The 17,604-nt window shown below is 44.5% G+C and overlaps 1 protein-coding gene across 4 annotated transcripts in view; it reads left to right on the top strand.

The window, feature by feature from the left end:
* PIEZO1 (piezo type mechanosensitive ion channel component 1 (Er blood group)) overlaps positions 1-13,139 on the top strand; it is a 742,509-nt gene extending 729,370 nt beyond the window's left edge. For all 4 annotated transcript variants that reach the window (XM_069215849.1, XM_069215848.1, XM_069215845.1 and 1 more), the window contains 3 exons: positions 7,898-7,977; positions 9,633-9,831; positions 11,594-13,139. In XM_069215849.1, coding sequence (XP_069071950.1) covers positions 7,898-7,977; positions 9,633-9,831; positions 11,594-11,843 — 529 coding nt within the window. In that variant the 3' untranslated portion in view covers positions 11,844-13,139. The remainder of the gene's footprint in view (positions 1-7,897; positions 7,978-9,632; positions 9,832-11,593) is intronic.
* The last annotated feature ends 4,465 nt before the right edge of the window (positions 13,140-17,604 follow it).

Genomic DNA, 17,604 nt, shown 5'->3' with positions numbered 1-17,604 from the left:
TATAACTACAAGATGTCATTCTGCTGCTGCAGCAAAGTGACTTCATGACCGCACTTGATCTGAAGGATGCCTACATACAACAAACTCATCCATCCTGCTTATCGCCGCTACCTACTCTTTGTGGTAATTGGTCAACATTATCAGTTCCAAGTGTTCCAGGATCTTGATAATTGGCTGATCAAGAGCGCAGGCAAGCAGCATTACCTGGTACACACACAGACCACCATCTCCCTCTCCTCCACAGGCTGTAATTTACAGAAATGTCACCAAATCATATCTCCAGCCCCTCCAGATTTAGCTCTTCTTGGGAGCCACCCGTAAAACTCTATAATGGGCAAGGTTTACCCCTGCCAAACTAGAGTGCAGGCTTTCCAGCAGGTACTGCCCCTTTTTCAGCTACATTGTCACCTAACAGTCAGAACATAGATGAGTCTGCTAGGGATGATGACTTTCTGCATGGCCACAATACCCATGCTACACTACGCCTATATTCTCTAGAGCAGTGACTATCGGCAGAATTGTCACAGATGGAGGGTCACTGGGAAGCTCTAGTGTTGATACGGGCCAGCATCCGGTGGAACAGCAACAACCTGCTGCAGGGCCTGCCCTTCATGGACCCTATTCCGCAAGTGAACATCAGCACGGACACCTAACTTTCAGGATGATGATCTAACAGGTCAGATGCAAAAAGAACAGGTCAGGGCTTATGGTCACCACATCGGTGAGGCATTCACATTAGTCACTAGGAGCTTTTACAGCCCTAATGAGTTTTAGACAGCTGTATGCCCTCACCTTGGAAGAACCTTTCTTTCAGGTCCATCACAAGGGAATCGTCCTTAGGACCAACCCTAAATTCATCCCATAGGTCATATCCCCCTCCACCTCAATCAAATTATAGAGTGCCCTGTCTTTTTCCCTCAACCGCACTCAGTAGCAGACACGGGGGTTCACTCCTGAGATATAAAATGCACCGCTATGTACTATATTGACAGGACCAAGACTTTCCACAAAACACAACTCAGAAAGGTCACCCACTGTCAAAGGTGGGTATAGTCAGGTGGCTAGTCAACCGCATCAAAATTTGCTACCTCAAAGTCACGCCTGCCCGGCCCAGATAACATTTTACCTGTAAGAAATGGCTTACATGGGTAACATTCCTATAGCTGGCATTTAGAAGGCAGCTACATGGTGTAGGAAAGTGTCCCTTGTTGACATAGTCACCCCCACCATTGTGGCGCTGGTACTGAAGTTTTTTGACTGAAGGTGCACCTGGTTCCTGCTAACCAGATCCCCAGTGCTCTTACCGTTAAAAAAACAAGGTAAAATGTCCAATTGTGTATAATTAGCACACACCTTTAGTACCTCTATTAAGTCCCTCATAAATGGTTCCCCTGGTACCTAGGTCCTGTTTTTTTGAGAGGATTTCTAAGGGCTGCAGCATGTGTTGTGCTGCCCTAAGGGACCCCCCCCCCCCCCACCCCCTACGAATTGCACATACCCTGCCATTGCAGACTGTTGTGGTGCAAGCCATGAGTGAAAACACAAAATTGCACACTCATTGTGTGCCATGCTCAAGTCACGGCATCTAATATATGTAAGCCACTCCTACTGAAGACCTTAGAGCCCCAAGGCAGGGTGCATTATATTTGATGTGAGGACATATCCGCATGAATGGGTATGCCCCTGTGATGTCTAGTTTGATTACTAGATGTTACAAATGAAGAGGGAAGCCATCTTAAGGTATGTACTGGACATTCGTTATTACTCATCCCCCAGCTGCATAACGCTTCACTGAAACCTATTGTGTTTGGTATCAAACACCTAATCTCAATAAACCCACACTGATGCCAGTATTGGATTTATTATGACATGACCCAAAGGGTAGCTTAGAGGTGCCCCCTGAATTCTACTAGACCCTTAATGTGTTGGCTGACTGGTATTGACCAGCCTGCCACCACAGACTAGTTTCTGACCCCTGGAGGTGGGAGCCCACGCTCTGAGGCCAGAAACAATGCCTGCTCTGGAGGAAGGTGTTATCACCTCCTCCAGCAGGATGGCAACCAAATCTGCGTACCAATGCCAGGGACTTCAAAGTCCCTGCTGCCTTTGATATGCAAGCCCGACTTCCCCCAGAGCTGGGAGATGCCACTACCTGCCCTGAGGCCCATTTGGCGCAAGGATAGGCAGGAACGTACTTATACAGTAGGTGTGTTGCACTACCATGCTAGCCACACCCCTAAGGTGGGCTGCCTGATATAGTCCACGTAAAAAGGGTTCCACCATCTTGTTTTTGGTGGAATTAGGAATTCTGGGATAGGGTTATGCCTGTTCCTCCACAGGAAGTGGTCATTTAGGGGGCGCAGTCCCCCCAGGGGCAAGTAGCTCATTGGCTGCTACTCTACACTCCCCTTAACACCCTAAATTCTGTATTTTGGTGGGCCCCTGACACCAGGACTTTAGATTCAACTGACTGAAGAAGGACAAAGAAGAGCCGACCAACGTGAGAACTGAGGACCACCTTGGACTTTTGGTACCAAACCCTGCCTACCTGCTGCTGTCCCAACAATCACCCCGATCTGACTTGTCCTGTAGCTGTGCATCTCCAAAAAGCCTCGAAGTACTGCCAGCTCTTTGCAAACCAGCCAGCATCTCCCTTGGAGTAGAGGAGCCACTTCCCTGCAGGCACCAACCTCAACGTCAGGTCCACTGATCTGCTGACCACTGGGTCCACCAATGGAACAGCCACCCAGGATGAGGTCACTGTGCTCCAGGAGGATAGACCTGTCTCCCCAGTAAGTTTGAAGATGCCAAGCCCACTAGGAGTCACCTTGCATCAATACCCGAGCAGTTGCAAGCACCAAGGCTTGTTTGTGTCTGAGCCAGACACCACCCCTGCAAAAAGACGACCTGCACCTGAGGGACGACTGAATCGATGAGACTGCCCACAAGAGTGGCCCGACTGACTGTTTTCCTTCCCCCTCTGCAGGTCTAACCAAGCACCATGAGTGCCCTTGATGCAAAGGACCACCCAACCACAACCCTCTGCACTCGAGCCCCCAGGTTCACAACTATCAACTGTGCCCCCTTGCTCCCAGGACCCTCACAAACTGAGCGCCCATTGGGAGCTCCCGGACTTGTTCCCAAGTCCCCCTCTGCAGCCTGTTTCTAGGTGCTTCCCCCCCTCATCGCCAACCGTGCAGTGCACAAGGAACCAGACCAGAACCTCTGCACCTTGACTCCCCAGGAGAGGTAAAACTGAACTGCTAGTCTTTCTTGTGACCTTACCCCCCCCAGCCCCCAACAACCTAAAGGGGACCCCCAAGGTACTTCTGCAAATACCAGTATGCAGTATATGTACTTTACCCATGAAAGTCATTACTGCGTAAAAGAGCATTGGTGTATTTTACATATCTGACTGTGAACAAAAACTCTACAATACTACTTACCTTCTTTTCAAGATTTCTGGTGTTAAAACATAATATACAAATTGTCTTTTTATAAAATTGGTCTTACGTTTCTTCTTGAGTGTCTCTCATTTATTGACTGTGTTCAACAAATGCTTAGCACTACCCTCTCACAAGCCTAAGCTGCTCGCCAACTATCACAAAAGAGAGCATTTAGGATTATTACTTTAAGCCTCTATCAACCAAAAAGGGTCGACTGTACTATCTGCATAGTGTACCCCTACATTCGTACACTACATAAAGAGCCAGCCTCCTACATATGGTCCACCTCATACACATTTACCAAACACTAATGAGTGGATGTCCTAGTTCACCAATAAGCTAGAGTTGGTCAGACTGTCTTGTAGACTTTCTTTCAAGCATCTGCACCATCCACTGTCTGACCTCCACTTAAGGGAGAACTGCTTTACCATCTATGCAGAGTATGTGTGTCTACAGCCACACGTGCTACGAATGGAAAATGTTACTTACCCTGTAAGCATCTGTTTGTAACGCTGTAGACTCATATGCCTACCCACTGCCCCGATAGGCAGTGTTTGCTACAGATTTCTTCCTCTTTCATTTACATATTTAACTTTGTTATACAGCTTCTCGCATGGCCATCAAAATGTCCTACATACTACTCCATTTGTACGCCCACCCGCAGTGCAAAAAACAATCTAGCAATGGAGCTGGTGCACATTGCCAACTAAGGCAGAAGTCACTATACCTTGTGACCAGAACGAGTTCTCCAAACAAATACAAATTGCAAACGTCTGAGCCCAACACAAGATGGTTGGAGTATGCAGAACATGTGAATCTAAAGCACTACACACTATAAACTGATGCCTACAGGGTTAGTAACATATTCCTTATGGGGGGTCCACCCCCGAGCAGTAGTAGGCCAACATCTAGGGCATGGTGAAGCTATCAGAGAATATTATATGGAGTTCCTCCTGGATCAAAAGAAGCACAAGCCCTAGTGGCATAGCTAAGCAACCAGAGAATATGATATAGAGCCCAATCTGGGGTGACAAATGGACAAATGCCCAAATCCACGAGCCAGAGTTAAACAGAGGTACAGTGCTCAGGAACATGTGGAAAGGTTAGAGATTCTCAAATTCCTAAAATGATTAGGCATTGTACAAGAGGGTACATTTTGAAGTGGAATACAGATAATGGGACCAGTGTTGGTCAGACAAAGGGTGTGGACCATGTTAAACCCTTCCCATAATGTTTGCCATATATGTTTTGTACTATGTTGCCATAACATATATTACAAGGGTACATTATGTCTAACGCCTTAAATGGCCTTAACGTATATTAACTTTATTATACCTTTTACATTTACTTGTTCACAGGTTTGATTCACTTTTGTAGGATAATGGTTGTGGGAAAATTGCCACAAGCCTTCTGCTTCTACACTGGTACCATACAAAATATTAAGGGGCAGCCTTGCATTCCTGGGAACATCGGCAAATCAATAACAATAAGACAATGGCCCCTTCAGAGGAAGTATAAACCTAATCTTCCTAGGCTAATCAGTCCATACACAGCTACCTCTAGACAGCCTGACTTCTAGACACTGCTTCCATTTACTTCACTAAGAGGGGATACCTGGATCTGGTATAAGGTGCAAGTATCTTAGGTGCCCACCACACACCAGGCCAGCTTCCTACAACTTCCATTACTCAGCATGCACTGTACTGGTAGTTTGCCTCACAGCCTAAGTTCTTTAGGGCCTCATGGAATATTGTTTGCTTCAAAATGCCCTCACTTTTTGTAAAGTGCCTGACCTGTGGATGAAAGAACGCTACCTCTTACCCTCAGGACATGTGTGTAGTCTGTTTTCCTACCTCACACACTGTCAAAGAATAACCATTTCGCCAGAAAGTGACAAAAAAGGGCTCTTAAAGTCAGAGAGGGAATAATCCTGAGGGGAAAATTAGAAGGACTGAGAACGACAGGAAGAAGCACAGGAGAGATGCAGCTCCCTCTAAATGCACCAGCTTCCTCCTGTGAAAAGGACTCCCATAAAGCGAGATCCTGGCAGAGAAAATGGCTAAAACACCAAGACGTCAAGACCATCTGCTTTTACATGCTCACCCCAGGGATGCTCCACGGTTCCTACACCATTGACGCAGAGAACCTGGGTACCGACCACTAAGTCCATGGCACCTTCTCCTTTGAAGACAACACTGGCAATGGTTCAAGGCATAACAGCAGCTCATCATCCATCGTCAAAACATTCAACAGTCGTAACACCATAGCATCATCATTCAACGTCAACACTCCAATGCACCTCTTCGACATCATATATTGGCACTGAGAATGCCTCTCCCTTTGGAGTCTACCCTGAGATCGATGTCGAAAAATTAGGCATCAAGGCACTCTATGGCCTTATTCACACTGGCGTCCACTCACTCTGATGCAGCCATCCCTGTAAAAGAGCCTGATTTTCCATTGGGGCCAAAACTGATCATTCCAGCAGAGGTTCCACTGTAGGAACCACTACGGCCACTTGTACCACCTTTCACAGAACCTCCTATGCGACACCATTTCATCACTTCTCAGGCACCAGTATTACCAGAACCACCTCTGTCACAAGGAACTCCAATACCATTAGTTCCATGACTTTTGGAATCTACAGCAGTGGCATGTCATCCACGTCCTCCTGACCGGCATCAACAGAGTGAGCTGCTCAAGGCTGCCCAACAGGGTGGACGCTTTTGTTGCCCGCCTGCCAGAGTGAACACTTGTGGTGCCTGCCAGGGTGAAATATTGTGCTGCTTGTCAGGCTGAATGCTTTTGCTGCCCACCAGCACACATCAGACCTGTTCAGTGGGGAGAAGCGAGTTCATGCTCATTCAATCCTCAACCTCCCTAAGTCGTCGTCACAATGTACTTTTTCACTATATGAAATTTGTGATGGGTATTTTGTGGGAAGAAAGTAGGGAAAAGGCATTCCTGGCGTTCAAAAATGACCTATGATAAACCTATGGATTGAAGGTCATTATAGCAGTGGAGTTATGCAAAAAAAAGGCAGGAATGAAAGGAGAGATCCCTGTCTTGTTCATTGATTGAGTGGGATGCAGGGTGTGTGTTCGTCCGTTATCTGTAGGTTTTGTGGACACAATTGTAACCACAATTCGGTGGGAGGATGCAACTGCGTGTGATAAAGTGCAACATATGATGGGGCATTGAGGGCTTAAATTAGCTTTATGCCAGGAGGAAGGATTGTGTCGAAATTCTAGATGGGTAGCAATATTGATGAGAGGGGCATACTGCTAAGTTCATCCCAGCTTTCAGTGACTGTGCAGCTCCGCTAATTAAAAAGGTAATTGAACTTGATTAGAAAACGGTGCAAGGACTTTGTGGGTGCCTCAGGTCGGTCTGAGGTATTACCAGTCCATCAGCTATTCTCTGCCACCGAACTCCACTCGGGCAGTGGGGTCCTTGGGGAAAAGGTAGGTTGACAGACCAACTTATGCAAATCTGTAGAACAGTTCGTGTCACACCCAGGACGCAGCAGAGTAAGACTGGTGCTCGACTCGACTCCCTTCTGGTAAAATAGGATCAAAAAATGTTGAATAAAGAGACATTGCACGTTTCGGCTGCCCACAAAAGTAATTTACAATCCCACTGTTCCTGAGACCCCCTGTCTTTCTCTTTAAATGTCATCCTCTTGCTGCCCCTTATGGGCTGACGGTGATGGATTGCAAATGAAGCAGAAACCTACTTTGGTCCCTGTTATTTTTACTCAGAAATCCTTATCAATGCAGGGAAATTGTGGTAGGCAACAATTAAATATCTCTAGCTCATACTTCCTCCTTCTCATAAATACTCTTCATCGTGCAATCCAGTATTTGCTGTTTAAGTATTTTTCAGCTTTCACCATCTTAAAACTCCCATCAGCTTTCGGTGTTTCAATGACTTGTAGAACAATTTCCCTCCTGCTCACCTCACTTGAGATCCTTGCAGCTCATCATTACAATCAGGGAACCCATCACTAGTTCCAGAAGGCCACTGCTGACCAGACACCGTTGACTGCGCACTAACTTGGATTGTGATAGGACATTTGATGCTGGATCACACATATTTAGTGGCACACATGCCTACACAGCTCTGACTCCTCTCTACGTCAGGGGTGGTATAGTTAAATCCCACGATTGAGTGGCCATGCCTGTACCAGACAGTATTCACAGATGCACATATTTATCTGAGGTATGTGAAGATGGGTTTTGTGGAGCAACAATGACATGCCCTCATGCTTTATGTATACCTATCAGTCATATACTTAAATGACTACTTGTATAAGATGTGTGTAGATTTCATAAAACACTCAGAAAACGTTAGTGTTGACAACCTGATGCCCCACGTGAACCCCCAAATATCTGCTTCAAAGTTGTTTGCAATTGCGTTAGGTTCTCATTAATTATTTTGTTCTGTTGCAGTCGCGTGGCTCACCTGTTTCCAAAATACATTCGGGCTCCCAATGGACCAGAGGCCAATCCTGTAAGGCAACTGCAGCCAGGTAAGTCTAGATCAGTCTCCAGACTGAGAGCTTTGGTAGTCATACTTATTTTAGTAAGACTGACTGTAACTGTGAAGGTCCGTACTCCTGTGAAAACTTGAGCAAGTTGCTTGATTTTTAAGCTTTGGTAGTCTGTTCTCAGTCCGTTAAGCACCAACATCAGTTGAGAGCCCTTGCTAGAGTGTAACATGAGTCTGTCTGGTTCCTGGAGAGTGAGGTTTTTGAGTCCATACTCATACTAAAACGTAGTTGGATGTGTTGGGTGCTAAAGACTGATGGTCAGGGCCAGTGAGTTTGTTGCCATTTCCTGTAGTGAGCTTTTAACTCTGCACTTATTGCACTGTCACCCAGGGCTCTAGTGAGGAGCCAAATATGTATGAGGCTCCCCCCTAGATTCCGAGCTATGTGAGCCTAATCTCTGTCTGATTTCATAACAATGATAGCTATTACTTTCGATCATCAGGTGGTGAGCAGTCATTTTAACACGAGGATCACTTCATTTATTAAAGACTGCAAGCGAGCAGTCTTTAATAAATCATGACAACCCGCTGCTAAGGGCTATAACCTTTAAGGCCTACTTATTGTGTTACAGGCCCAAGCCACAGATGAGGGGCCTATAAAGAGGGAGTAGTCCTTTAACAACTGGTATAGTCTGAGGTTGAAAGGCTATAATGCTATTAGAACATTCAAACCACTGAAGGTAGAATAGCCCACAATCAAAAAGAGGGAAACAAAGACACACCCTGGAATGTTGGATCACAAGGTTTGTACCAATGATCACTGTCCCTAAGCCACTCTATTGTAAAATTACTGATATCTTTGGTAGGACCTTCTGGTAGTGACTTGGGTGTAATCAAATGTTTCCTTGGCCAAAGCTTATGGATGTTGGGGGGGGGGGGGCTTATGCCTCACATGCCCACCAATATTAGCATGATGTGGGACTGGGAAGTGAAATGTGGGCACAATGCACGAGGGATCCTTGGTTACCAAAAATAGGGGACTTAATGAAGATTAGGAGTTTTAAGTTATATGGGCCAAGTTCCCACACCTAATCATGAATGCAAGAGGAAGCACAGGGTGCAATGTGCAGGGATACAAAGCATAACATGGCTAGACACATTAGTAAACAATCATAATTTATCGAGAGAAGTGGTTTGGGATGTGGATGATAGGGCATCAGAAAGAATGGGACGGAAGCGTGCAGTGCCTTTACAGGCCGCAGGATCTGGCCACCTTACTTACAGGCAGTATGCCACAGGACCACAAGCTACAGAGTCTTGGTTCCTCAGAGTTCTGCACTCAATGAGGGCAAGAGGTCGATAGACTGTCTTTCTGGAGTGCAGTGCCAGACGTCTGGAACCCATCCTTTTATCAACCTCAAGTGACTGTGTTTCGGTGTCTCTTCCTCATGCCTTTCTACATAGTGTGTTTGTGTTTGTTTTTGTGAGTTTTACAAGAGTTAAATTGTGCTTATACTCCTTTTAGTGGTAGATGACAATAAAAAAAATGTTTTTTCAAAGATTGTGGTGTCCTCTCCTACAGCTGCAATGATTGTATGAGAAGGAAGCATAGTCAGAACCATGCATGTAGGCTTTTGGAGAGGGTATATCAGTATCAGCATGCATGCATGCTTATACTCTTAACACATTTTACAGATGAGGAAGAGAGCTACCTAGATGTTGAGGTGCAGCTGAAGAGGCAGAGAATTGGTGAAGGCAACAGCACAAGCAGCTTTCTAGAGTGGTGGGTGATTCGACTGAAAGACTGTGAGAAGGATGACTGCAACATACTGCCAATGGTCATCTTCAATGACAAAGTCAGCCCCCCGAGCCTGGGCTTTCTTGCTGGATATGGGTAAGTATAAACATGGGTTCTCTGTTTCATTGAGTGGAAGTGGGGAGGACTAATCCAACTGATGTTTGGTGCAGGGAAACTGAAATAAATGAAAATAGGACTCCTCTTGGCAAGGCAAAAGCAGGTTTACTGTCACGGCAGGGAGAGTATCTATCCCTATACAGGTAGACAGCTGGTCTCAATTGGCTGTTCACAAACAGCCCCTTCTATAGTTACATGAACAATGTTTTTACAGAAGGTCAAATAATAGGTTACTCAACAAGTACATATTTGTCACCTGTGTCCTCAATCTCCTAACCTTTGCTCTATACATTCTTCACATAATTCTAACAATGCTTATAAAAGCATTTATTTGCTTCTTTCATGTGCATGTGTGTTTTATTGCTCTGCTCCTAAGACTTCTTGTCAGATTCTGTGTCTACTTGGCTAACCCTATTTCCTGCTCACATTCTTTCAGTCACATTTTCAATTTACCAAGGACAAAGAATATGTGTTTGTGTACTGTGACTATAAATTCCTCTAAGCTGGCAAACACTTTTCTCTTTAACTAAGACCTTGCTGATCATGTACTCTATTTCCAAGGGACCTATTCATCTGTCTTGCATCTTTTTGAAACTTGGGCCTACACTGTTCTTTTACCACTTATAACTCTCTAACGCTGTATATTAAGTGTCTGTGATGCAACTTCTTTAAGTTTGGTTTCCTCTCTAACATGTTAGGAAAGAGATAAGCCAATTCAAGCAGTGAAACTCAATCCATGAGACGTACGGAAAACAAAAATTCAGTCCATGTGAGTTAAGAAAAAAAACAATATATTCTGCGTAGGTTACAAAAAACAGTTCCATGCTAGTAAGGAAACCCCAAAAATGCAAGGTAAAAAAAAAACAGAATTGGAAAGGTTATCAGTGCAAGGTTGGAAAACCAAAATAGGGATCTGTGCAAGGTGGAAACCAACAACAGAAGGTATGAATACTGAAAACCTGAACGATATGAGGTAAGGGATCCAAACAATGGAAATATTTGTGACTTGAAAACGAGGCCCAGATTTACTAAACTTTCATGCAACGCAGTAAGGCAACTTGCTGCATTGCGTGAAAGGGAGAGTAGAGAAATACGCCAAATATAATGTATGGTGCACTTCTGGTCTCTCATAGCACTGGTACACTCAGGCGGCATCGTGCGGGGGGGCCTGTGTTATGGGCAGGATTGTTTTTGTGCAGGAGGGGTATTTTTCCTGCTCAAAAACAACCTTTTGAGGCATATTCCTCTTTCTATGTGTGCTGCAGGTTGCAGCACACGTGGAAAGAGCAAGTAACACAGAGAAATGACGATTTCTTATTATGCCAGCCTCGGGCAAATGCACCATCTTGGTGCAAACCCGAGTTCACTGACTTTAGTAAATCATTATTTGCATCAAAATACATGAGTGGATGCATAGGAATTCCTATGTTCCACCGATTTGATGCCTTCCCAAGGCACTGCATTGCTTATTTCTTCAAGCCAAGCAAGGCTATTAAAATCAGCCCTTCCGTGACGTTATGAATCTGGACCAGCCTTTTCCATTGTGGCTGTGCCACAAAAGTGGCGCAACCAAGACACAAAAATGTTAGCAAACCTGGGCTTCAATTTAGTTGTGATGCCAGAGAGTCCAAAAAAAAAAACAATACATCCAGGAGATAGACAATCCATTTAATGAATAGAAAATGCTTGCACAACAATGAAAAAAAACAACCTAATGCTATTTGTGTTTTCTTGATTTTAGGATTATGGGTCTGTATGTGTCCATTGTGCTGGTGATCGGGAAATTTGTGCGCGGCTTCTTCAGTGAAATCTCTCACTCCATTATGTTTGAGGAACTGCCTTGTGTGGACCGCATCCTGAAGTTGTGCCAGGACATCTTCCTCGTACGGGAGACGGGCGAGCTGGAGCTGGAGGAGGAGCTCTATGCCAAACTTATATTCCTCTACCGCTCGCCTGAGACTATGATCAAATGGACCCGGGAGAAGGACTAAGACCCACTGGGAACCCTCACAATTGTTTACCTCTTAGCGACAGGAATGTGGAGCACAGGGTGCCTTAATGTCTTAACAATTCCTGTAGCCCAGCTTTACAAACTCTGAGAAGCCACTGCCAAGGCACCATGCTACAGTCCTCCAGGGTTAATGCCTGGACAGAGGATTTCTAATAGGGTTGCAATGTTGCCTTTGTTTTATGTTAGTCCTGACATCTTAAAGAAGCACCTGTCTTTTCCCATCTTCAACCCAACGGTGTTTATTATAATGGCGTTCCTCAAGCCCTTACTCTGCACAGTTTGGTTGTTGTGGCCCTGCCATCAACCTTAAACCCACTGCAATGTCTTAGATTTAAAGGAGTACTCAGTTACAACCACGTTTATGAGCTGCAGAGTTCACGTTTGTAGAAAAGCTTGGGGACCAGGAGCTGCTGTGTTCATCTCTGATTTTAAGTCACTAGGACTGAAGCAGGAGAAAATCATTAAGAAAGCACCCACAAGAAAACTAGAATGAAGGTCAAAGTGGTGGCTCTGCAAAAGAACTCTGAAGACTTTTAGGTGGGCGCAAACGTCAGCATTGCAATTCTCACCATAGCAACTGGTCGGATTTTCACCTGCTGCACTTGTCAAGGATGAGCAAGATACATGTCAACAGAGATGCGTTGCCCAAAGTGCATTTAAAAACTTCCTCCATCAGGCTCACCTGAGAATCATCACGCATATCCTACTGCTGCTGACAATTTTTTAAAATATGTTTTTACTGTGTAATCCTGCTGCCAGCACACAGACTGTGGACCGGACATAAATGCCTGGCAAGGCGGATCCACTCAACTGAGAACGGCTTTCCATGGAATACTGTATGCAAACGAGAATATGAATCATGCAAGACTTTAAAGAGAACCAAATAAAAGAGAACCACAACAAATATTTATATATAAAAAGATGTAAAAACACAATGTATTTTTTATTTTAAAAGAAAAGTTCAGCTGTTACTGTACCTCCTTTAATACCAAAAGGAGTATGCCCCTTCCCCTGAGCCACAGAGGTGTGCATCTGATAATCTTGAATGTGACCAAAGGCGGACTGGCCTCTGGGAAACTCTGAACATCCTGGCATGGCTTCGATAGGTCAACAGAGAGGAGGCCAAGCTGGCCACATCTCATGATTAACCTGAAGGACAACCTGTCCCTAAAGGTGACCTTATCTCCTCTGTCCCTGGGTAGGGAAAGCAGTCATATTGCCGACTTTTTCAAATAATTTGGTTGCACTAAAGAAAATAAATGTTTTTCAGCATGAATCTGTTATGCTGCCGTCTAGTGTTGGGTCTGTACTAATTCATATTCTTGTGACTTTGACAAAGTAAATTTCAGTAATAAGGCCATTTGTGATTCTGACCACAACCACAGCAGCCGCGCTCATTACACACAATCACTCAGATTTATTCGATATAATACGGATTTAAACATAAAACCACAACAGTAAATGGGTACATTTCATTAAGAGGAGAAAATAAATACATCAAAACCATCTCCTGTTAGAAACAATAATTAAAATATCAATAATATGAGAACATAAAAAAGAACATATTTATGAAACATCTTTGCAGTGAAGTATATACATACAGAAGCTCCTATTAATCGATTACCCACTCATTTTTTACCTATCGTCTAGACTTCCATGAAAACCTGGGCCCAGCGGAGCAGGTTTCAAGAGTGCCGATGTTGAGCGGAAAAAAAAAAAGAGCAGAATTGAACTATATCTCAAGAATTGAAACCGTCACAAGAGCGGCTTTAAAAGTTGCGTCTGGCGTACCTCATAAGATTTACAAAAAATGAGTAATGTGCATTGTTACTAACACATCACATGGACATCTAGCGAGAATGGGTAACCAGTCGTTTTCTCTAGGGAAAGACATGACATGATGGACAATGTTATATCTAAACCAGGTTAAAACAAATTTATGTTGAGGTATATGCACGTTCCAGATAAAATAAAATGCCCTTATTAGTTAACACCAGTGAATGATCTAAAACACTAGTTTTTCCACACTCCCAGTAAAAACTTCCATCCTCAAACAAATTCATTGACGTGTGTTTTATGTCACCTTCATAACTCAATGTAGAGAGGCAGGGTCATTAAATAAAATCCATGACCTTTGTAAGCCATGGAATTTTATCTCACTGATCCAAAAATAAATATTTAGTCATATTTTTTTTGTTTAAACATATCTCAGGCTGAGTCCAAATTATGTGCCAAAGTAAGACAGGGCGTATCCTAATAAGGTCTTCAGGAAACGAAAGTCCCAATTCCCTTTGACAAACATAGGTCTAAACACTTTGTGGAACGGAAAGGTGCATTCTTGGGTGGGTGTTTCCACGCACTCAGTTGTTCTAAATTAGCGTAGCCCCAGACACCTGCCCCATATTGGGCCAAGGAACCAAATTTTGCTCTATATACAATATATAGCTTTTTAAGAGACTTCCTCCATTTCTTTGCTGAAATATTTAATGCAGCAATTGAGTTATTCACCTGCATTGTTCTAACTGTAACTAACTGCCACCAGGGGCTGTATTGCAAATGCTGCTCATTTTTCTCATTTGCGACAAGGCGAACCTTTCAAAAGACGCGACTTGTGCAAAGAAGGAAAGTGCATGGGATAAGAATGAATGCACTGCCCTCACGACAGCACATTCAAGTGAAATACAGAGCGGCTTTGAAGCAGCCACTCCATGTTTCACTGTGCAGGCGGCAACCCGCCTGCACTTTTAACTTGGGAGAGAGATCTCTTGCAGGTAGATGCATTGAGTGCACCCACCTTGACCACTTCCAGAGGACTGCCATCAGGGGGAGCACTGACGGAGCCCCACATTTTTGTGGCACACTGTCAGTGTGCCTCCTGAGAGCTTCTTTGTGCCTGCGTCTTTAATACAGCGCGGTGCAGAGGCCAAGAGATTCCCTCATTTGGATATGGCCACGCCCACAAGCAAATGAGGGAACACCTTCTGATGATGGCGCTGGCACTACATAAGACCGCAGAGTGATCTGTATTACAGAAGGGGCCACACGAGCATCAGCGGCCCTTCTGTAATAACAGAGTGCCCCAGAGGTGCGCAAGCGTGTGCAAACGCCTGTTGCGTCCCCGGGGCACTTTGCATAATATGGCCCCAGGTGCCGTGAATATCAAACAGACCCAAGTGGGAAAAGGATGTTGTTGCAAGCTTGGTATTTCCTACTTTAAACTGTTAAAAACATGTATCCACCTTCGGACCACATTAAATGGTAAAAGTTTTTGACAGATTCACTTTAACTGATTCAGTTTTGAAATATATGGATAGAGACTGGAGGCCCTTAGGGGTACGAGCCACAAGCACTGCATAGACTGTACAGAACTGCGGGTATTGGTCTCTGACCAGTTTGCGGACCTCATTCAGATTATTATTGTAGAGTGTATAAAAAAATAGCGCCAGGACACAGCCTTGTCATAATCCACGGCCCATAGTTAACTCCTTTGTGCACTCACCATGAATCCCAAACCTAACTGGCATTGGCACCCGAGTGGATTTCTCTCAAAGAACTGAGTCCCCTTCATTCAATTTGTTTACCCACCTTTGTGTCTGATTCAGGATTTAGCAGGTTGGAGACTTCGACTTCTCCAGAGATTTTCAAAATGCACTTGTTTGCTGACTTTGAAAGGACATTAGGCTGACACAGGTCATAAATCAATGCTGGCTCAAGCAGCTGCTTCACATGTGAGGACGTCTGATATTGTTGAAAAGTAACTTGCATGATTTCCTTATGACTTCTAGGAAGCGGAAATATGGAAAACAGGCTATTCATGTTTTGCTGTTATTAGTGTCAGAGAGCTAATGTGACCATGACTTGTGATGCATGCCTTCAGATTAGCTCAAACATTTGGATTATGGCAAGTTTCCACTTCAAATTTTGCAAGCAAAACAAATTATAAAACTAGTAACAAGGTCAAATTTCAAAGATGACATTGGGAAACCAGTAGCCTACTTGAGTCAATCTGTTTTTGGTTTCTGAGTGTGTGTACCTGCATGCCTATAAAATGTTTTTTCAAAATGTTATTTGTAGCACATGCTGCTGTAGATATATATGCTGTGCAAACTCCTGCCCTCTAGTTTTGCATATGAATGTTTGAAAGTTGTTTTTCTTCGAAGACGTATTTGGGCTCGCAATATTTTGTGATTCCTTCCTTAGCCCACAACATTCCAGGAAAAAGACACCACCTCAGACTGTTTGCTCGCCCCCTGTCATCCAGTTCAGGCATTTCAGCTCTAGCTATGGGACCGTTGCAGTGTAACACCAAATTCCTGTGGTCAGTCCAACATCAGGTCTGCACTCTTTGCCTCAAACTGCTCTGAAGGCAATACCAGGGCCCAGGACAAGAATCATGCCCAGAGCCTCTGCTCCTCATCCCACACCAGAGAATCGAATTTCAGGTGCTTCACCTTGAAATCTATCTTAGCCAGAGGCAGAGCACTGCTTTTGAGGAAGTCTGGCATTCAGTCTTAACACTAGCCATTACTGTATAGACACTGACCTTCAGGTCCACCTGCCAAGCCCACTAAGCCTGAAAAGCCTATCTCAGCTTCAGAGGATCTAATCAAGGGCACTGAGCTTCAACCACAACAAGCACCGACTTGACCTTGAGGGCAAGACCCATCGCCCTCAGAGACAAAATTAGGTCCTAAGTTGATATAAAAGCCATCATTGAAAATTGCACCAAAAAAGGTCTTGATGCACCGATCAAAGCCGAATGAGCCTTCCACCGCCCCCCTCTCCCCCCCCCCCCCCCAACAAACCTTCCTGAGGTGGCCGATGTTAGTGAGTGCAAGATTTACATACACCCTCAACTGGGGGAAATTCTTGCTTGCCCACCACCTCCAGAAACGCAACAAACACCTCAGTCAGTTCCCAGGAAATCTGGTATTTCCAGAGCCAAGAGGTCTCGCCTTCGGGACATATTGACTTTGTCAATGGATTTTAATGGGTGGTCTACAGTATCCACAAAGATGTGAAGAATTAAAAAAAAAAAAAAAAAAAGCACAGATGATGCAGCAAGCAGCATCATTTTATGGCCTAGTCTCTCCCCCTCACAAACACACAATGCACGTGTGTGCCTGCTAAATGACGCAAGATTTGTTTTTGTTTTTTATATCTACTGAACTGAGTGAGGTTGGTAAATAAAAATAATTTTTTTTGCAAAAGCTGGCATTTGGGTGGGGACAGAAGCAATAAGGGGGTGTGCTAATGTTTGGAAATTAACACCGAGCGCAGGTGGAGGAAGCAACATGGAGGTGTTGGGGGCAGATAAAAGCAAGCTAGACAGAGCAATATGGATTGCAAAGGGAAAAAAATTGTTGTGAGAGGGCAATGTGGAGCTGGGGGAAGCACACATGCAAGAAAGAAACACAAGGATTAAAAAACATGAGAGCAAGTGCGTCATGGAGGTGGGTGGAAGAGAATCACATAGGTGAGTGAGAGCAATATAGAGCAGGGGGGGACAGAAGCAGACTTGGGAGACAGCTGGAAAAAATGAGTTTTTGTGGAGTACTTAAGACAAAAAAGTAGTTCCCTTAAAATGTGCAGTGGAAGGACACGAGTAAATTGTAAATGCTCCCAGGGAGTGACAGACATAAGATGGACAAGGCAAACCTTTGAATAAGAAGCAGGCCAATGGGAGGGGTGGGAGGGGGTCGTGTGCCTACCGCCCAAGATGACAGTCATGTAAGTCAAGA

This window comes from Pleurodeles waltl, chromosome 12 (genome assembly GCF_031143425.1).
Source record: "Pleurodeles waltl isolate 20211129_DDA chromosome 12, aPleWal1.hap1.20221129, whole genome shotgun sequence".
Classification (NCBI taxonomy): Eukaryota; Metazoa; Chordata; class Amphibia; order Caudata; family Salamandridae; genus Pleurodeles; species Pleurodeles waltl.
The sequence above is the reverse complement of the archived record's forward strand: the minus strand, read 5'-3'. Positions and strand labels throughout refer to the sequence as shown.